Source organism: Pristis pectinata, chromosome 13 (assembly GCF_009764475.1).
Source record: "Pristis pectinata isolate sPriPec2 chromosome 13, sPriPec2.1.pri, whole genome shotgun sequence".
NCBI classification, from domain to species: Eukaryota; Metazoa; Chordata; class Chondrichthyes; order Rhinopristiformes; family Pristidae; genus Pristis; species Pristis pectinata.
This window is the reverse complement of record NC_067417.1, coordinates 25,660,705-25,683,620: the sequence shown is the minus strand read 5'-3', so window position 1 is coordinate 25,683,620 and position 22,916 is coordinate 25,660,705. Positions and strand designations below refer to the sequence as shown.

The 22,916-nt window shown below is 37.9% G+C and overlaps 1 protein-coding gene across 1 annotated transcript in view; it reads right to left on the bottom strand.

Annotated features, from left to right (window-relative positions):
- Nucleotides 1-22,916, bottom strand: part of slc7a9 (solute carrier family 7 member 9) — a 50,053-nt gene continuing 27,137 nt past the window's right edge. Inside the window, exons 6-13 of the mRNA XM_052028260.1 lie at nt 21,463-21,562; nt 20,649-20,693; nt 18,041-18,164; nt 11,281-11,384; nt 8,668-8,764; nt 5,072-5,221; nt 3,025-3,199; nt 1-282 (exon numbers count right to left, since the gene is read on the bottom strand). Coding sequence (XP_051884220.1) covers nt 221-282; nt 3,025-3,199; nt 5,072-5,221; nt 8,668-8,764; nt 11,281-11,384; nt 18,041-18,164; nt 20,649-20,693; nt 21,463-21,562 — 857 coding nt within the window. The 3' untranslated portion in view covers nt 1-220. The remainder of the gene's footprint in view (nt 283-3,024; nt 3,200-5,071; nt 5,222-8,667; nt 8,765-11,280; nt 11,385-18,040; nt 18,165-20,648; nt 20,694-21,462; nt 21,563-22,916) is intronic.

The following is a 22,916-nucleotide window of genomic DNA, read 5'->3' as shown; positions in this document are numbered from 1 at the left end:
CAAAAGTGCACTCAATTTGTTAATGAGATGGCAGATATACAAGAGCAGGTTGTAAAGAACAGAATCTACTTGATTATTACATATACATTAATTTAAGGAATGAGATTTGGTGCAGTTCTCCAAAAGTGATGCAGTTAATATATTTGCATGCAGCTTTCTTTCCATCTCAAATAATAGAAAATATTAAAAAACAGAATAAAAAGTGCTTTGATTAATATTTTTACTTTTCAGTCTCTGCTGGTCCCACCTCCATCAACAGCTGCAGATGCATGGTAATAGGCTCTGGAAATACAATTAAATTATTACCTTTTTATTAAAACAGTCATTATTACAACAATGAACCTGATGCAAGTATGCAAAAATACTTTATATTTTAAAAGAAATTTATACATTAAAATTAAAATATTATTTCACTGATGGTAAAGATGTGAAACAACCTCTTTGTGAAATATATACTCAAAACATTAAAAGCACTTTGTGCAGCAGAATATATCCTTAAATTTATCATTTAAATCAGACTGAATTTATTGAAGATGTGTTTTTGCTGACATTCTAACTAAATCTATTCATAATAAACACCTGCTGAGTTAGTCAAACCAAGTTAGTTATTTGAAGAATCGAAGATACTCCCAGGATAACCTAAGTCCTCAATTGATATGTTAGTTTTATGGAGAGGGTTCCACATGATACAAACTCAGATCAATGCTGTATGAATGAGTTTTTACCATCAGAAAACAGTTTAATAACACGATTCACTTATTTGCCAAGGAATTCTGGCATGAAATTTTCCAGGCTATCTTAATTCCTACTTACGCTGTGACCAAGTAGTTTTTGTAATTTGACAAAAACAAATGTACTTTTTAAAAAAATTGTAATATCCATCTAATAAGAAAACAATTCCTAAAACGTACTGGAAAAACATGGTGGCAAAGAAACAGTAGCAATTGAGTACATTTATACAAATTATTAAGCTAATTGATACTTGTAGGATGGAGCTTTAATTATGCTCAGAAATGGGCAAACATGGCTTAATGACAATGTATGACCATGTCTGAGTCAATTCTTTCCTCCAGAGAAAACATCCCCTTCACTCCATCAAGACCCCTAAAAATCTGAAATATCTCAATCAAGCCCCTCTCTTATAAACTTCAGCAGATACAAGCCGAGCATGTCCAACTTTTCATCATTAGATAAACCATCCATTCCAGGCATTACTCTAGTGAACCTTGACAGAGCTGCTTCCAATGCATTAACATCCTTCCTTAAATAAGGAGACCAATACTGTACACAGTACTACAGATCTGGTCTCACCAATACCATATATAACTGATGTACAATCTCTCTACTTCTGCATTCAGTTCTCATAGCAATAATAAATAACATTCTGTTAGCTTTCCTAATTACTTCCAGCACCTGTATACTATTCCGTTGTCCTACATTCGGACAAACAGATCCCACAGTACCTCAAGCTCTTCTCTCTCACCATTTAGAAAATATGCTTTTTTTTATTTTTCCTGCCTTATCGCCAGGCTGGACATTTTCATATTTTACCACGGTATTCTCCATTTGCTGGATTTTGTCCGCCACCAATCCGTTTTTAGACTTTTTGTATCCTCTTCCAAATTTTCCAACTTAACCTTGCATTGTCACTGGCAAATGTAGTGACCATATCTTCATCCATGTCATTTTTTTTGAAAAATGAAGCCTCAGCATCCCACCTCCTGTGGCATACCAGTTATTTCCTGCCAATCACAAAGCAACTGTTGTGTCCTGTTAGCCAGCCTGTCTACTAACCACAATAATATGTTATTCCTGCACCATTAGCATTTTCCTACAATCACCTTTGATGAAGCACTTTATGAAAAGGTGCATTAGTTCCCCTTTTTCCCAGAGCACTATTTATTTCTTCAGAGAATTCCAATAATCAAGCACAATTGCCCTTTCACAGAGCCATATTAACTTTGTCCAATTACCTTTAATTTCTCTGGGCCTTGCTTTTACATCTTTAAATACAGCTTCTAACATTTTTTTCTATGACAAATGTTAAGCAAACTGTTCATCGAGACCCAAAGAACTGTCAGCCCTTGGTTCCAACAATCTGCTCAATACCCCTTGCTAGGTGATTGTAATTTACCCGAGTTTCTCCCAAATACTGAATTACAGATATTTTTGGGATGTTACTTGTATCCTTCATAGTGATGCAAAATACCTGTTCAGTTCATCTGTCATCACCTTGGTCTTTTTTATTATTTAATTCCCCAGACTCACTTTCTTTAGGACCAGTGTTCATTTTGTTATTTAAATATCCATTTAAATGCTTGCTGTTCTTGTATTTCTGTCTAGCTTTATCTCGCACTGTAATTTTTCCTTCTTTATTCTGCCCAATTTTCTGACCTTCCATCCATCTTTGCACAACTAAAGTCTTTTTCATTAAGTCTGAAATCAATTTTCACTTTTTTTTAGTTAATCATGGATGGTGGGTCTCCCCTTAGAATTTTTCCTTCATGTTGGAATGCATCTATTCTGTCCATTTGGAAAGATCCCCTTAAATGTCTGCCATACAGCTCCACTGAGTGATTCCTTAACCTAATGTGCCAGTTCACTTTAGCTGACTCTGCTTTCATGCCCTCATAGCTGTCCCTATGTAAGTTCTAGAATTATTGACATTACTAGCCATCAAAGACATCTCCTTGTTCAATCTATTCCAAGCTGTTACTATCTGGTGTGAAGTTTATATCCAATCTGTCCAATCAACCCCTCACCTCCCACTTTTGGTTTTAAACCATGTCTTCTCAGTATTGTCCTCAATTTCTCTTGTTTCTCTAATTTACCTGCTTTATTACAGTGATAACAAATCATTAGGTAAAAGTTGTAATGCCAAAGTACATACAGAAAAAAAATTTCTGATATCATGAATTAACCAAATAGACCAAACTTAGATCGTATTATATTTCTATTTGCTTTGGAACTTAACTCTAGTTGCAAATTAACAACGAAGACTTAAAGCAACAAATATTTACTTACTCATTATTTTGCGAATCCAACCGAAGTGAAAATAAACAAACAGGAAGTAAAATATCAGTCCTCCCACAATGAAAAGTGTACAGTATAGGTAAGCCCAGTCTGGGGAATCAATCATTGGAGCAAGAACCAAGTAGACAGCGATAATAGTTACAATGACTGGAAAAATTATGGGAACCTGAAATGGAAATACATAGTGAGATCTAAGCAGTTCAAACAAAAGAGAAGCTGGAGATCAGTGCTCAATAAATGAGCACCCACAGATATACCATCAACACTTAACCGAAAACATGCAGCTCCAATTTGGACAGCTCTAAAAATCAAGTGAGCAACCCTGCATTCCAATTTATTTATTTTACAAATAGATTGATTGTTTGGGACTAATTAAACTCATTTGTAGCGTCAAGAGAAAGCCTATAAGATATTTAGTTGCATGGTTCCACATCAATAATAATAGCGAGTTGCTAAAAGACCATCATGACAACCCATTGTCAAACACTATTTGCCACTTCAACTGAGTCAATGGTAATTAAGCCCCAAGGGTGTAGATGAGACAATTTAAAAAGTGTGATGTAAAATAAATTCATAAAATTTGAGTGGATACATAATTGGCTACAAGGTAGGAAGCAGAGGGTGATGGTGAAAGGTTGTTTTTTTGGATGAGAGACCTGTGACTAGTGTGCCACAGGGATTAGTGTTGGGCCTCTTGCTCATTATTTACACAAGTGATTTGTATGAAAATGTTCTAGGCATGGCTATCGTAAGTGTGCAGATGACACCAAAATAGGTGGTATTGTAGACAGAGAAGAAGTTTATCAAAAACTATAAGGGGATCTTGATCAGCTGGGTAAGTGGGCTGAGGAATAGCAAACAGCATTCAATCCAGATAAGTGCAAGGTGTTGCATTTTGGGAAGTCAAGCCAGGGTAGAACAGAGGGACCTAGGAGTACAAGTACGTAGTTCCCTGAAAGTGGCGTCACAGGTCAACAGGGTGGTGAACATGGCATTTGACACACTGGCCTTCATCAGTCAGGACACTGAATGTGGGAGTTGGGATATTATGTTGCAATTGCACAAGACATTGGCGAGGCTACACCTGGAGTATTGTGTGCAGTTTTGGTTACCCTGCTGTAGGAAAGACGTCATTAAGCTGGAACGAGTACCAAGAAGATTGACGAGATTGTTGCCAGGTCCCGAGGGCCTGAGTTATTGGAAGAAGTTGGGTAGGACCAACTTTTTTCAGGAGTCTGAGGGGAGATCTTGTAGAGGTGTATAAAATCATCAGGGGCACAGATAGGATGAGTGCACACAGTCTATTTTCCCAGTGAAAAGGAATCAAAAACTAGAGGGCATAGGTTTAAGGTGAGAAGGGAAAGATTTACAAAGGACCTGAGGGGCAACTTCTTCACACAGAGGATAGTACTTATACGGAACGAGCTGCCAGAGGAAGTGGTTGAACCAGGTACAGTAACAATATTTAAAAGGCGCTTGGATAGGTACATGGATAGGAAAGGTTTAGAGGGATATTGCGCAATGCAGGTAAATGGGACTAGCTTAGATGGGCATCTTGGTCGGCATAGATGAAATGGACCAAAGGGACTGTCTCCATGCTGTATGGTACTATGACTATGATAAAATGTCGGATGTGTAACACAAGTCTTAATCTCATGTATTCTGATGCATTTTCAATAATGGGGATAATAAACAGGCTACAATGGCAAATTTCTGTGGATGTTTAAAATATGAAATAAAACAAAATACAGAAATATTTCACAGATTAGGCCAATGTTTTTTGAGAGAGCGTTAGCATTACAGTGTGCTAACCTTCCATCAGAATTGAAACATTAACTCCTCCTCCACAGATGTTGACGTATTGATTGTATTTTGCTCTTTTGGCTAATATAAATTTCATAAGGCTAAAAAATATTTTGAGAGCAAAAGTTCATTGAAATTAAACAGGGTTGCTGAAATTGAATGTAAATTATAATTGACAAATAAAACTAGCACGCATCATTACAGCGGAAGGAAAGAAATATCATTTCCACCTAACCTTTACTGGTCTTCTCAGAGATTTTCTTGTAAATCTCATGACGATCAATGAGAATGTAGTCAGTCCATAAAAAATCCAGGAAGCAAAGCTGAAGTAATTTATAAGGGTGTTGATATCTGCTGGAATTATGTAGATAATAGCTAAAAGTCCCTGTGAAATAGAGTGTAATATTGAACGATCTACTGTGAAAAATAATTACAGATTGGATTTACATTTAATGTAGTACTAGGATTTTTTTTTGAGAAGGGTTACATGATTCTTAAAAATTCACCATTTGATAGATACAGAGGGTAATGGATTGGCATGGATAGAATATTGGCTAACTAACAAAAACAACATCATTTTCAGATTGGTAATCTATAACTAGCAGGGTCTCAACTATTTATAATCTATATTAATGACTAGGATGAAGGTGCCTAGTGTACAGTAGACAAATTTGCTGATGAAACAAAGATGGGTGGGTTAGCAAGTTGTGAGGAAGACACAAGTGCCTGTAAAGGGATGGAGATAGGTTAAGTGAATGGGCAAGGTGGCAAATTGAGTATAATGTGGGAAAATGCAAGGATTTCTACTTTGGAAGGAAAAACGTAGAAAGCAAACTAGTATTTAAATGGAGTGAGTCTACTAAATGTGGCCCTCCAATGGGATCCACAGTTCCTAGTACATGAAACACAAGAAGTTACCATTGGAGGTGCAGCAAATAGTTAGGGAGGCTGATGGAATGACAGCCTTTATTGCAAGGAATATGGAGATAAAAGGAATGTTTTGATGCAACTTCACAAGGTGCCGGTCAGACCACACCTGGAGTACTGTGTACAATTGGTCTCCATATTTAAGAACGTATATCTTTACATTGAAGAGAGTGCAGAAAATGTTCACTTGGTTGATTTCTAGTATGAAGGGCTTGACATATGAAGAGAGGTTCAGTCTATATTCATTGGAGTTTAGAAGAATGAGAGGTTATCTTCCTGAAACATATGTGATTCTGAGGGGAACTGACAGAGTGGATGCTGAGAGCATGATTCCCCTATTGGGGGGGGGGGGGTGGTCTAAATTTAAGGGGCATGGTTTCAGAATAAGAGGGCTCCCATTTAAAACAGAGAAGGAAAAATTGTTTCCCCACAGAGGGTTGTGACAACTCTTTGGAAGCCGGTAATTCCACCCCTTTTTCTTCCTTCCCACTCCTTTGTCTTCCCTTATTCCTGTGGCTCCCTTCCCCCACCTTTGATGACCTGCCCATCTCCTCTCCTCCCCTCCTTCATCCTTTATTCCATGGTCCACTGCTCCCTCCAACATGATTCCTGCTTCTTCAGCCCTTTGGCCTCTTCTACCTATCACCTCTCACCTTATTACATCTTCTCCCCCTCCCCCCCCACCCACCTACCATCCCCCTCTCACCTGGACTCACCTATCATCTGAACTCACCTGTCCTCTGTCTGCGTATACTCTTCCCCCTCCCCCCACCTTCTTATTCTGATGAAGGGTCTTGGCCCGAAATGTCGACTGTTACTTTCCCTCTATGGATTCTGCCTGGCCTGCTGAGTTCCTCCAGCACCTTTTGTGTATTGCTTCAGATTCCAGCATCTGCAGAATTTTTTGTATCTCCGCCTTTGGAAGCCCCTACTCCAGAGAGCTGGTGGGCAGCATAGTTAATACTGCTGCCTCACATCTCCAGGGTTCTGCATTATATCCTGACCTCAAGTTCTCTGTGTGACTGCATCGGTTTACCCTGGGTGCTCCAATCTCCCCCAAACATTCTAAAGCCATGCTGGTAGGTTAATTGTCTATCGTAATATTACCCTTTAATGTAAGTTAATAGAAAAAATATCAAAGGGTGTTGATGGACATGTGTGAGAGAGAATAGTTGCAGGGAAGTTGAGAGGGAGAATGGAACTGATGCCATTTCTTCCTTGCGAGCTGGCATGGACCAAATGGCCTCCTTTTGCATTCTTAGAGGACTAGAAAGTCAGAGACATTGGATATATTCAGAGAATGACAGACATTTGTTGAGGGAGTCAAGGGGGACAGAAAGGAAGTCAAGGGGGATAGAAAGGGAGTGGGAAGTTGGCTTTGGGGTCAAGATTTAATACAGAGTAGTCTTAAGGGGCTGATTGGACCAGTCTTGATCCTTCGTCTTACATTCTTAAGTTTTAATGTTTACCAGCACCTGACTTCCAGGTGTTCTGTGCTTCTACACTACAGTACGTGACATGGTAATCAAAAACATGGTGAACAGCAAAGGGTGAACACTACCACTTACATCAGAGCATGATCCAGCACAATGCATTGCCTTAGTTTACAGTCTTGGTGATCAGGAACAAATCAAAGCCTGTTCTAGCCATGCATTTTAAGACATACAAATTTCTCTCATAATGTACTTGCACGATTTCATTAGCTCAATTGGAGGCATTCTCACATACGAGTCAGGGAGTTGTGGGCTCAGGTCACACTCCAAAGAAAAGATTACAGAAACTAATGGCTCAAACTCTGGTGTTGTACAGAAGGACTGCTCATCTGTTTAAGGTGCTGTCAAATAAAGGTAAATGATCTAATGGTACTGTTTTGAACAAGAGCAGGGAAGTTCTAGCTGATATTTATCTAGCTGATATTTATCTCCCAAAGCAACCACCGAAACAGATTATTTGGTTATTATCACATGACTGTGGAAAGAGCTTGCAGTGCAAAAATTGGCTGCCATGTTCTCTAAACTGCAACACTTCAAAAATACTTCAATGGTTATAAAATATTTTGTGATGACCTGGGGTTGTGAAAAGTACAAGTATTTTATCTTGTACCTTAAGCACCTATGTGATTCAAGCCCGATTCCAACCCCAGTATTTGTTCTATTTGTTGGACTATGATAATAGTTTATTTGCAAATGGGTGTGCAGCAGGTAATTAATAAAGAAAGAATGTTAGACTGCATCCTAAAAGTATAGTTATCCACATTTACAGCCTTCATTTACAAGGTGTTTCTCTGTCCACCTTTCTGATCAATTGCAAGTTTGAGCTTTGTGATAAAAATATTTGTGCAAAGTCATGAAACCTACATTATGGTTTGTGCACTGACAGCTCTTCTATGTTGTAAATATATTTTTCATCTTGTTTAGCACAATAGTCATTTTTATGTAGACAGTACAGCGAATTCAGGATTTCGAATCCTGCCTACATTTGATGATGTACTGGTCATCAATAACAAATTTTAGATTCTTCTATTATTAACAGAACAGCATCAGACAACCCCAACATAAAACAGAAATAACTCTGTTTGAATTGCTCTTTGAATACATTTCATTTCTGAACATTAGAGTACCAACAGATGGAAGTTGCTGTCAATTTTCAGTTGTGATGCTCCATGTACCTTGTAGGTGCTGGCTATTAAACATAACTGGGTAATTTTTTACAAACCACTCCACTTACAACAATTATGGGCACTGTCCATACTGTTAATAATATTTTAAATGCAAATGATGAAAGCATTCCATTTCAGCCAACTCAATGAATGCACAAGTGGTTACATCATTCTAGCATTCATTCTATTAGCACACTAGCACTGTCATTATTTTTCAGTTGTAAATAAAAACATGACTTTCTTACATTGAACATGAGAGCTGGAGACGGTGTTAAACGTCTGATGTTGATGTATGACAATATCTTAATCATATGACCCTCACGGGCTGTGACAAATGTAAGCCTGTTAAGAGAAATAAAACCAAAACAGATATCACAACTACTTTTAGTGATCTAAATTAAGTTTAAAAGAGAATATTCTGGTCAGATAAGGAGACAAGGCATCAGTGTGAGTATATTCTAAACTAGTTCATGTAGTGGTGGGTGGGAGGGTGGGCAGTGGAGAAGTGAATCCCTGTACACCCCAGTAACTAGTATTAATATAGAAGGAATGTTTAGTTTCTTCATTTCTTATACTAAAAAAAAGTCAAGTCACTCTGGAGAAGCAAGTTCTATCCTCCCCGGAGCAGAGGAGGTTAAGAGGAGACATGACTAAGGTATATAAAATTATGAGGGGTACAGATAGGGTAGTCTGCAGGAAATTTTTCCCCATATCAGAGGTAAATAGAACTGGAGGGTATAGATTTAGAGCAAGGAGGAAGACATTTAAGTGAGGAGGGGATATGAGGGAGGCCTTCTTCACCCAGAGAATGGCAAGTACCCGGAAATTCATTGCTTGAGAGAGTGATTGAAGCTGGGCCCATGACAGCATTTCAGTGTCCAGATGAGCAGTTGAATCACTTGGGCATTCCCAAAGCCCAGCAATAGATCTTCTCTCCAAGTTACTGGAAATGATTGAAGTAGGCTTTGAAACACAGTGAGTGATAACAAAACAGCCATAAGCTTGAGTTGATATTGGGGAAAGCTGGTCTTGCTAGTCAGTAACAAAGCACCCGTGATATTTTCCTCATAGGAAACTGTTTTTTAACTGACAGAGGAGATCTCTTAATTTCTGGTCTGAATACGTATTACAACTGTATGTCCTATATCAGATACTCATAGGTTCTCCAATACTGATGCACAAAAAGTCTTAGTGACCTCCGAAACTGAATAATGCAGTTCATCTCAATAAACTAGCCTCAAACAAAAAAACAAATTGCTGGAGGAACTCAGCGTGTCAGGTAGCATCTGTGGAGGGAAGTGGACAGTCAACATTTTGGGTCAAGACCCTTCATCTGGGCTGAAAGATAGAGGGGAGATAGTCAGTATAAAGAGGGGAAGGGTGAAGCAAGAGCTCGCAAGCGATAGGTAGAAATTAGCTATGAACTTAAGCTATCAGATATGTATTTTATCATAATTCTGTTAAAACAGAAAATCCTTAATGAGGATTTGCACAATCCACATTACCATTCGATTGCTCAGATGATATTTGAATGAATTTGTGTGTCAGAATACCCAAGGTTTGGAGCACAAAAATAGCTTGAAGGATCATTTCCAATATCATTGCCAAGACCAGTGTTGGGATTTCCCCCAGGTCTCATTTGATAGCCTGACCTAGACTAGACATTTAAACAGTGTTGCCAGACATACAACTAGATATTACAATCAGAAATAGACACCAATAACCTTATATTTATGGGGTGGATAATTGACCAAGAAATCCAGGAAGTGCAGTGATCTTACTGAATTTAATAGATAACTTCACAACAATGTGCGTGTGGAACACCAGTGATAAAAGACTGCAGCCTTGAGCAGTTGGACATGGTCTTCAGCAAAGGTGAAACTCAACAGAATGAGGCTAATGTGAGGAGGGTATGAGAGGGGCTGTTTGGGGTAAAGTCAGACCAGCAACCAGGATGGAGCATGGACTGGGAATGATTGCTGTTTGGTGTGAGAGATAGGAGTAGGGATTCAACTGGCAATCTGGGAGGGAGAGCAGAAAACGTTGCTGATGTGGGGACGGTTGATTATAGTTGATTTACTTGAGGAATGGGGAGGTACTTCTGCTCCTCTTGGCTTACAGAAAGTGACATGAACGTACCCACTCGAGTCCCTTAGCTGTCAAGTTCTGGAGTCCAAGAAAACCCAGCAAGACAGTGCTGAATTTAAATTTCTACTAAAATATTAACAATGTGGGAAGAAACTGGAGCACCTGGTGAAAACTCAGATGACCATGAGAAGAACATGCAAACTCCACACAGACAGCTCCTGAGGTCAGGATTGAACTCAGAGCTGAGGTAGCAGCACTAACTATTGTGCCACAGTGCCCCCACCAAGAAGGATTAGCTGAAAAAAGATAACAGAATCCCATTTTAGATTGAAGAATAGTTATTAACAACTCCATGTCAGGTGATAATTTGGTGATGGAGCAGGGTATATAACTCACAACAGTCTATTGTACAGCAAACAGTTCAAAGAGCAGCAGAAAAAGAAACTGTAATAATTTCACCCAATAAAAGCAGTATAATTTCCACACACCCCTGCACTCTGCAAAAACAGTAAGAGAAGGATAGCCAAATAAAATCAATTTTAAAGCAGTGTGGTCATCATGTTTGACTGACAAGGCATTTACCATATTATCTCTGTGGTGCCTGTCTACGGTGCCCCATAATATGCAGCACTTATACTGCAGCCTTCCCAGTCTTACTGCATTTGCAATGGTAGATTACTCGTTCAGACCTTCCATCAGAAAATATACAGTTGTAAAGGAAGTTAAATGGGGAAGTAAATCTTTTGTTAGCTTTAAAAAAATTTCTTTACCTTCCAGCTGTGAAACAGGAACCATTTGCAGCTCCAAAGGTAGAAAATACAACAAAGAGTGGAACTAGCCAAGAGACTGGTGTGAGGACCCGATCTCCAAAAGTCTATTGCAATAAATAAAAATGGTGACCAATGTTATATGACACTAATAGAATGTTCCAGACATATTTATATTCATAATTGTTGATAAATTATGCTATGATTTTTGTGTATTATAGATATTTAAAATTTTAAAATAACATTAAAACAACTTATAATTAATCAATCCACAACTCCCCTATCCACCGCTCAATAACCTACTTCCTTCCCCATAGTACCCTCCTGTACAAGAGTGGGAGTACCTACCATTTTATCTCCTCTCTTCCCACCATCTAGATACCCAAACGTGGTTTTCAGGTGAAATAGCAATATACATGCACTTTCAATTTGGTATGGCGCATTCAATGTTCACAGCGCAGAAAGTAAGGAATTGAAGCAGGAGTAGGCTATTCAGTCCCTTGCCTGTGCTCTACCACTCAACAAGATCATGGCTATTCTTTACCTCTGTACCACTCTCTTGCCTTTAAACCTCTCTCTCTCCTTAAAACCTCTCTACATCTGTCATCCAGCTTTATATTGTCAACAAACTTAAATATATTACACCTGGCCCTCTTACCTAAATCAGTGACATAAATTGTGAGCATCTGGGGTCCCAGCACCAATCACTGCAGCAACTCATTAATCATAGCCCCCCAACCCAAAAATTACCTATTTATTCCTGTCTTCTATTTGTTAACCAATCCTAAATTCCGCACCAGTACATTACTCCCCAATCCATGCACTTTAATTTGTTTAATAACCTCTGATGTGTCATCTTATCAAAGACTCTGGTTCCCCTTGTTTATTCTGCAAAAAAAAACCAACAGATTTGTTAAGAATGATGTGAAAGTCAGTGTTGTTGATATTGAGGAGGATAATCATAGGTTATACGACGATATTGATCTGTTGGTAAAATAGGTAGAGCAATGGCTGATGAAGTTTAATCCTGACAACACAAGATAATGCATTTTGAGAGGACTAATAAGGTTAGGGTAGATACAGTGCATGGTAGGGCCCTAAAGGATATTGAGGACAAAGGAACCTCAATGTACAAGGATCCCTGAAGGTGAATAAAATGTTGAAGATATATAGTATACTTCAATAACAGGGGCATGGAATACAAGACCAGACAGGTTATGGCACAACTTTATAAAACACTGGTTAGGCCATAGCTGGAGTACTGTGTACCTTTCTGCTTGTCACACAAGAGGAAGGAAGTGAATGCACTTGAGGGGGTGGAGAGAAGATGTTGCCCGGGGTGGATGAAGTGTTTCAGTTTGGAGGAGAGACTGGGTTGGCTGGGTTTGTGTTCCTTGGAGCAGAGGAAGCTGAGGGAATACTTGATAGGGTTATATATAAAATTCCGAGAGGCATAGATGGAATAGACAATTAGAAATTATTTTCCATAGTAAATGCATGTAAAACTTAATGGCATCGGTTTAGGACTAGGGTTCGGTTTAGAGGAGATCAGAGGAAGAATTTTTTCACCCGGAGGATGGTTGTAATCTGGAACATACTGCCTGAATGGATGGTGGAAGAAGGTACTCTCACAATATTTCTGAAGATTCTAGATGAGCATTTGAAATACTGGCATAAAAGGTGCTAGTAAATGAGATAAGAATAGATGGGTACTTGATGATCGGTATGGACATGGTGGGCTGAAGGGCCTGTTTCTGTGCCACTTGATCCCAAGAGTGTATGACTTCCCTTCCATATGCTTCCCTTCCCAAACACATCATTATTTTCTACCCTTCTACCACTTCCTTAATAATAGATTCTCACATTTTCCCCACTACTGATATCAAGCTAATTGGTCTGTAGTTCCTCATTTTCTCTCTCCTTCCTCTGAGATTACATCTGCAACCTTTAAATCTATGGATCTAAAACTATGTTTAACTTCTCATTAGGCACCACTAGACCACATTCCCTCTGGGTTTCATGCCTTAGAGAAATATATTTTTGCAGTTCTTCAAAAGTTAGCCATTACTCATTTAGTGTTGCCTCTTCTGGTGTAGTTTCCCGATCCTCTGTAGACAACTCATGACTTACACGTTCAAAGTTTTCTTTACTTAGGTTCAAGACCTTGGTTTCAGATTGAATAAAATCATTCTCAATCTTTATATTAAAATTCTATCACATTATGATCACTCTCCCCTACAATGGAGAAATCAAATTGTGCAGTATACCTCCGTTCAATGTAACAGTTTGTAAGCATTTAATCATGTGGCACTTTAATTCTCCTTCCCCGGCCCACATGAACCTGCCCTTACCCTCTTGATTCCAATGAAATTCAGCATAAGTTTATGGAATAGCAATCTTATGTTTGCAATCTTAACTTTAGATTGCAAACTTTAGAACCTTACAGAATCATTTCTAAGTAGCAATTCCATTCATTCTGTTTACATCTTCTCTTGACACTCCGCTAATTTTTTCACTTCTCCCATCACAACATCCTTTTGTCTTACACCCTCTTTCCTTTTGTCATTTAATCTCTTGCTCTCCACCTTATCCCAAACTTTCCCCCCTGCACTTCTCTGCCCTTCAACTTAAAATGTTACATCTCTAATACCTCCCAGTTTTGATCAAAGGTCAAATGCCTGAAACATTAATTCTGTTTCTCTTCCCACTGATGTGCTGGGGTTTCCAGCATTTTGAACTTTTATCCATAATTTATTACTTCACTGGCACCATTCTCTCTCTGATGTACGAATAGAAGAGGCAGTGTTGGTACTGGATGAATTAAAAATAGATAAAGACGTGGCGCTTAAAAGGCTGGCTGTCTACCAAATGGAAAAATATCCCAGCCCAGATGAAATACATCTTGCATTGCTGGGGGAAGAAGTGGTAGGAATTGCAGAGGTTCTGGTAACAATTTCCTCATCGCAGATGTGCTGCCAAAAGACTGGAGGATTCCAAATATTACATCATATTTGAAGGAGGGGAGATGAATAAACCCAACAAGCCAGTCAGCCTAGTGGAAGGAAACTTCTACGGACAATTATTCAGGACAAATTAATTTACGTTTGGAAAAATATAGGCTAACAAACCCATATGGATTTATCAAACAAAAATCTTGTTTTACTAACGATAAGTTCTCTAACAGAGTTTGGGTGAAAGATGGCATTGATGTTATGTGGACTTACAAAAAGCATTTGTACCACATAATAGAATTATCTGCAAATAATTGCAAAATGGAAAGGGACAGAAAGCAGAGAGTAATGGTTGGTTATTTTTCAAGATTTGGAAGGGTTCCAAAGTGGCTTTCCTCTTGGGTTGACATGAGAGCTATTGCTCTTTTTGAGATTGTATCAATAATAATGGATGTGTATTCCAGACATAATTTCCAAATCTGCTGTTGTTAGGAATTCAAACAATGAGCAAGGTGGGAAAAGACCTAGGACTTTGTAGCCTGGTGAAATGGACAAATTACATTTCAGGCAAAGTGGTTTAAAGTGATACATTTCAGGAAGGAAGAAGTCAGTAAGGGAATATGACCTACATGGTACAATTTTAAGAGGGATACCTTGAGACTTGGAAGTGTATGTGCACATGTCGTTTAAAGTAGTGAAACAAGTTGGATACAATAACAGAGTTGTAAAGTTATTGGACCAGAGCCAGATTCAGAACATGAGCTGGAACCCCGTGGCAATTAGGGGATTTAAATAAATCTGGAACTTAGTAAATCGGTAGCATTAGTATAGGTAACCACAAAACACAAAAAGACCTGGTTCACAAATGTCCTTCTGCAAAGGATATCTGTCTTCCTTAGCTAGTCTGGCCTGTATGTGTCTCCAGATCCATCAATGTGGTTGAATCTTAACCACCTCAACTCCTCAAGTCAGTGGCAATTAAAAGTATACACTCGACTCATGACCTCATCACAGCCTTGGTCCAAGCTTGGACCAAAGAGCTGAATTTCACAGATAAGGTGACAGTGACTGCTCATGACATTATTTGGCTGAATGTGGCATCAAGGAACCTTGGCAAAACTTTCAAAGGGTATCAGAAGGAAAAGACTCCAATGATTGGAGTTATACCTTGCACAAAGGAAGAGGTTGTTGAAGATCAATCATCTCAACCCCAGGACATCACTGTACGAGTTCCTCAGAATGATTTCTTAGGCCCAATTTATGACCATCCTTCCATCAAAGTTCAGAAGTGGATACAATTGCCAAGGATTGCACAATCTTCAATTCTATTTGCAGCTCCACAGGAAAAGCTCCAACATCTGTGCCACAGAAGCACCAGGCAATGACCATCTCCAACAAGAAAGAGTTTAATCATCTACCCTTGATATTCAATTGTATTATCATTGCTGAGCTCACCATCAACTTTCTGGGAATCACCATTGAACAGATTTCAAAGTGGATCAGCCACATAGATGGCAGGTCAGAGACATCTTAACACCCAAAGCCTTTCCACCATCTACAAGGCATAAGTCAGAAGTGTGATGCAATGCCCACCACTTGCCTCGATGAATGCAATTCCATCTACACTCTAAGTTTTACACTATCCAAAACAAAGTCAGCCCACTTGATTGATACCCTATGCATGACCAGAAATATTAATTCCTTCCACCACAGACAAACCTCTGGCTGTAGTGTACAAAATGCATTGCAGTTACTCACCTGGATTACTGTCAGCACCCCACAAACCTGTGACCTCCACCATTTAGAAGGACTACGGCAGCAGGTGCTTTAAGCACCACTACCTGCAGGTTTCCCTCCACATCACACACTACTCTTACTTGGAAATATATCACAACTACTTCATTTTTCTTCATGGGTCTAAATCCTAGATTTCTCCAGCTAACACCACTGCCGGAGCACCTTCATTAGAAGAACTACAGTAGTTCATGGTTCACCGTCACTTTCCAGAGGGCAATAAATGTTGGCCTTGCCAGTGACACCCTCAACCCGTGAATGAATAAATTAAGAAAAGGCTATTAAAGAATCATGTGGGCTCATATCAGTAGAAGAATGGATTGCCATCACATCTGCTTCCACCACTTCCCCATGCAGCACATTCCAGGTGCCTACCACTCTCTGTGTAACAAAATTTACCTTGTAAATCTCCTTTAAACTTTCCCCCTCTCAGTTTAGAACTATGCCCTCCAGTATTTGACCAAGTTAAAAGGCTGTTAGAACAGTCAGTTATAATACTGTTCTCCCATTGTAGACCAGTCCTCAAAACTAGAATGTCCTTGATCTTCTAAGCAAAGCTTCTCACCAGAGAAAGTCATTGGGCTAGGGACAGTGGGGCATGGTGAAGCGGGAGGGAGCAGAAAATGTGGAGTTTCTTCACCTCAGGTTATTGCTCACCAGCCACAGACCCTGGGTGAAGCCCTGCATTGGAAATTATGCATCAATGCCAGAGGAACTCAACTTAGGGACAGGCATGGAAAAACAAACTGAATTCTAACTATCATCTCCAGCAGAATTCACTTTGTGGCTAAATTCCAAAAATGGAATTGGCCCATGAAGCCCTTAACTGAGCATATTAGTCACCCTGTTTGTCAGTGGGCAGAAAATGGTTTACAAACTCAGCTGCATTTTAACAGATGTCTCACCTCTGCCCTACATAGCTGTTAGTTGGCACCAACAAAAGAGGCTATTCTGTAGCCATATATTGCCATAAAAACTATTCTACAGATAGGTCAACTTTGACCAATGCATTGCTCCTTCAATGTTCGCAGCAAGTGGCATTAAATTGGTCCATGTTTACCTAATGCTGTAGCAGGTCAGTAAAGAGTTAATGTTTTGAGTTTTCCCAGCTATAATATTAATTGATCAAATCAGAAGATCATAAAGCTTGAAAATCAAACAACAGTACACAACCCTTAGGGTTGATAATATGGAATTTACCAGCAGATAAAATGAAGTCCTGCGCAATGAATGCTGAAAGTTTACTTTAGCATGACCTCAAGCAATATTGCCACAAGGTATCATGCAAAATACTTAAATTAATTCTTCAGAAATATTTCCTCAAAATGGATTTCAAAATGAAATATGGTGTAAACCGCCGCAGACCCTGGCTTTTTCCCAATTATATTTTTATAGAATTAGTATCACATTGGTTTGATGCAAGAAAATAGACAATCCTTTAAATTACACACTGTGTCATGTTTCACATTGCCATGGAAACATACTTTTGAAATGCAAGAATGATGCTAAATAGAATGAGATGGCTGGATCTCTGTAGTAATTGAATCCCTAGAACAGTCATTTTTCTCAATCAACTCTTAGCAAGTCACTCCCGTCTGTTTTTCAAAAATATATAATGTTTCAGAGTATGTGACCAGGTTCACACAAAGGCTGCAAAGGACCCGTTTTTTTGTACGGAGAGAAATGCAGTGAATAAAATTAAGACTTGATATTTTGGTTACCCTGAATCGTCAGATGTTTGGATAATGTACTTAATCTCTAAGTAAATTTTGTAATGGTGGATAGTCACAACCTGAAGTAGTATGCTAACAATGAATAGCTGGATTGTGTGTGAGCTTATGAGAAGAAATTAAATCCAAATAATTACAGTTAACAATGGCATATACATTTATGAAGTTCTCTGGATTTTATTTCAACTGAAATCTGAAAAAGTATGTCTGGAAAAACTTTCTTAACAGGATTTAGGAATCATTATATTTTGTAATTTGAAGGTTGACCAACAATTAAAGGGTACTTACCACGGCGACAGCAGGAGATTGCAGAAGTTCAGTAGGAGTCATCGCTGCAAAATATGCAACGTTAACCAGGATGTAACAAATTGTAACTAAAGGAATACCGATGATGATGGAGAGTGGTAAATCTCTGCCAAAAATAAATCATCATTTCTCATTAGAATTGGTGAGATCATCAACCCTTGCAAATTATCTTCTTATATAAATCAATACAATAGCACCAAGTTTCAATCGATCAGAATGATGTTCCATTACACTGTATTTTGTCCACAAATTATTAACTAATTGATTTAGAAACAATACGTTTGCTTTTTGTAGATTCCATTTTGTAATACAAATTGAGATTCCCCTCATTTCTAACCAAAATAAAGGATACATTTGGCATTTTATGTGTTCCAGATTGACAATAGCATGTAAAATGTTGCCATCTTGACTGCAAAATTGTTCCCATTTTAACTTCCACATCATTTCTTGTAAAATTTACAACCAGCTTAAGTATTCTGTTGGAGACAGTATTGTGTGCCAAGTGTCTTGTATTCAGAAGTGTGGGCCTTTACCACTAAACATGATATAAACTGGAGATGCAACAGTAGACCTTTGCACGGGGCTTCACCTGCATTTTCAAATATTTTTGAAGCATAACAATCCTTTTCATGAGAAGATGCTGCATTTTGCTGAGAGTAAGTGATTATGCAGTGTATAAACTATAATCAAATCTCATTTTAATCCTACTTATTTCAATACCACACCATTCTCTTTAAGTTTAAATTATTATTTACATTTAAACTTTCCTGATCTTTTAAGACCAACCAAGCCTTGGTATGAGAAGAGGAAGGAAAAAAATAGTTACTGGAAATCTGAAATTAAAAAAACACAAAATGTTGGAAATACTCAGTAAGGAGCATCTGTGGAAAGAGGAACAGATTTAACATTGCAGGTCAATGTTGAGCAATATTTCTTCGTACCATCACCAGTTTATCAGAATGTGTTGCCCTGATATTGCCTGGCTTCCTACCCACACTGGCTGTTTAATTGACTGCCCTTGTGTCTGCGAGGCTTTTTCTATCTTCCCAGCCAGAAGCAGGGCAGTCACATGCACTGTTTTAAAAAAAATCTCTTCTCTGCCTTTTGGAGTTGGGTTCAAATAAAACATTTCTTGCTATTCTGAAAATGAGGGAACGTTCTAGCTTAATAGATTTAAGACAAGAGAATCAACTCTCAGTACATCCATTTGAGCTAAATGGTGAGCCACCATATTCCACAAACTGGTTATTAATTTTGTTTTAAAAGCTAAAGTCACAACTTCAAACACAAAAAATCAATACGTTTACCTTGCTTAAAAACATAATATTTACATGTAATTAATAACTCAAAATTTCCAAAATATGACCTACCCTTTACTCCAAAGCTGAATAAAGAGTAAGAATATTTTATTGTGACCAGCTGTGCATGATCACAGGATGTTACAACAGGGCATCAGTGAGGATACACCGAGTGCTGCATGCACTTTTGGTTTCCTTATTTAAGGAAGTGTAATATTGAGGCAGTGAAACCAAGGTTCACTAAATGTATTCCTGAATGAGGGAATAAATGAGAAGCAGAAGGTGCATGGACACTCTGGAATTTAGAAAAATGAGAGGCAATTTAATTGAAACATAACATTCTTGATAAGGATGGATGTTGTGAAGTTGTTTTTCCTGGTGAGGTCAGTCTGGAACTAGAGCCATAACTTGAAGATAAGGGATCAGCCATTGATGACTGAGATGAGAAGGGATTTCTTCTCTCAGAGGTTTGTGAATGTTTGGAATTCTCTACTCAGAGTTGTGGAACTGAGTCATTGAGTGTATTGATCATGTAGGAAAGTCAAGTTGAGGTCAAAGATCAGATTAACTGTTTTAGAACAACAAGGCAGGCTTGAGGAATCATTTGTTCAACTGCTTCTGTCTTCCCTTTATGGTATGAAACTTGTATTTAAATATTTCAATCTTAGTAAGTCCATTTGTGCATACCCATGTTTACATGAAGACTCTCTTTTGTTATATGTTCATCTGTTTAAAAAGGAAACTCCACCCTACTTGACTAGGTTTGATTAAGAGGATATTAGTCTGTAATTTGGAAAGACTAGAAATTTGGTTTTATTTCTTGTTTCCATATTGAACAAAATTTCTTCCTAGAATCACCAGATGTTCCTGACTACGTTAACATTTTATAGATATTCAAGAAAGAATAAAATAGTATTTAAATAACTTGTTATCAACAGATATCCCAAAATACTTCATAACCAATAATTACTTGAAATGAAGGTAATGTTTACTGTTGGTGTATGGACAAATATTGAAGGCACATACATCCTGTTGCTGTTGATTTGAGATAAAATTCCTGTTTTGAATGCTATTTCAGTATATTTTCTGTCCAACCAACCATTGGAACAGGAAGAAGAACCTTAGTTTATCAGTGAATTTACAATCCCCTGATCTTGCAGCATTCTTCAAAACTGTCAGTCTAAATTACAATCTTGCACCTTCTCATGATTGGTACCACTGAATTTTTTTATATATACAGTTCTTATGCTGTCTACCAATTTTACTGTTAAAGCTGTAAGATTGTATTTTACCTGTATGGATTCTTCAGTTCCTCTGTGATAAAGTTGAGCTGATTCCTAGATGCAAGCATAATATAAATCATATAATATTAATCCAAGTTAGTTTTCTATTTCAGATTCTTTAAATATTTTTGGAGTGTTTCTTTTAGTTTAAAAACTTTGATGCATCTTGAATTGATAGCAGTGTTCATTCATTTAAAAAATATATATTTTAGTTTAGTTTAGGGCTTTAGCCTTTGTTATTTAAGCTGGGATAGACCTGTATTGGAGTCAGAGCAGAGAAGGTTCATTAAGTTAGCTCCAAGGATGACAGAGTATTCTCATGTGAATGATTGAATAGATTAGACCTATAATCATTGTAGTTTAGAAGAATAAAAGGTATTGTTCGAAAGACATGAAAGATTCTGAGGGGAATTAATCAAGGTATATATGGAGAGGATCTCCCCTCCAATGAGGAATCTAGAAATAGGAGACCTTGATTGTGAAAGGGGGGCGCCAATTTAAAATGATTAAGGAAGAATTTCTTCTCTCAGTGGATCAGGAATCTTTGAAATTCTCTACCCCATTGTTCTGTGGGAGCTGAATCTCTGAACTTATTCAAGACGGGAAAAGGCATATTTTAGGCTATAGGGCAGTCAAGGCTGATGGAGATTGGGAAAGAAATAGAGTCAAGATTAGGATCAGGTCAGTCATGATCTTACTGAATCACAAAGCAGGCTTGAAGGCCTGCTATGTTTTATGCTTACTGCTATTTCTAATGTTATCTACCCAATTATCCATTGAATTATGTAATCAAATAGAAAAATGTGACAACAGAAGCCTTTACCATCCATCATAAGCCCAGAGTCCATTATAAAATGCCAAACCAATAGAACCAAAGGAGGTTTGTGATCCTTCAAAGGAATTTTTAAAGTTCTGTGTATTTCCTGCAAAGATGAATAATGCATTACGTTACTAAATTTATATTTGATTGGTCCAAACTTTGTAATGTACAGAATCACTATTAATGTTGCATTGAACTATTTCAGAAATTACCATAAACACAAGACCATCGTCGTCTTCACAGAATAACCGGGGATGGGAAATGGACCCAACTTTGCTGGCATTACCTTCATTCAAATAACACAGGAGTGTCTTAATTACTTATTTGAGAGGAAAATAAAAACCTTGGATTGGCAGTTGAAACAGAGCAAAGACTTTTATTATCTAAGCCAACATTTATCCCTCAAAAGATTACTAGCAATGAAGCCTTGAGGATTTATCTCATGGTTATGGTACAATGAACTGCACTCAAATTTGTCTTGAAATATTTAATAATTTGGAATATTTAGTTTATTCTCTAATTGAATAGTGTATTCCCATCAAGTCTTATCCACTTCAACCACAGATTGAATGAAAATGTTTTACTAGATCCTCTTAATTAGGAATAGAAGCTGAGCAAATTAATAAAAAAAAAGAAATAAAAGCCAAACTTTGCAGATAACATTACATGCAAAGATAAAAAGACAAATTTGAGTCTATTCTTCTAATAATATGACATAAAACTACACGGCCTTGGTACTTCTAACGTTGCACAATCTAGATAAGGAATTGCTTAAATCAAATTTATGGAAATCTCCATGGCTCTCCATCCTTAATTCTTATATTCTAGAACATCAGAGACTCTAGCATGATCCCCATGGAAAAGCGACAAATGTAATCCCATTTTTCAAGATGGGGAAGTTTAGGCCAGGTATCCAAATATCAGTAATACAGAAAAACTAGATAACAGTGCATTGGAAAAATATAACATAATTGGGCACAGTCAACAAGCTTTTATTAATGTTTGATAAATCCCTTTAGGTAACTTGAAGGTGTTATTAACAGAATAGATACGGGGAAGAACTGAATGAGTATATTTTGTTTTTCCAAAGGCATCAAAAAGAACCACACAGAAGATTGTTACACAAGATTAGGGCTAGTGGGATAGGTTAGTTTACTTGCCTGGGTGAGGTTTGGTTAATGCATGCAGAGCAGAAATATACAGGTCATTTACAGTCTGGAAGGGAGTAGAAGAGGAGTATCACTTAGACCATTTCTAGAGTCTCAGCAATTTATTATTTATAGTAAAGAGTTGGATGAGGAGACAAAGCTTATCTTTCACCCAGTTTTACTAACTATACAGAGTTAGATGGAAAAGAAAGCTATGAGAAGTCTGCAAAGGGATACAGACTGGTCAAGTGATTGGACAAGATGGTGGCAGAGGAAGTAAAACATAAGGAAGTGTAAAATCATTCACTT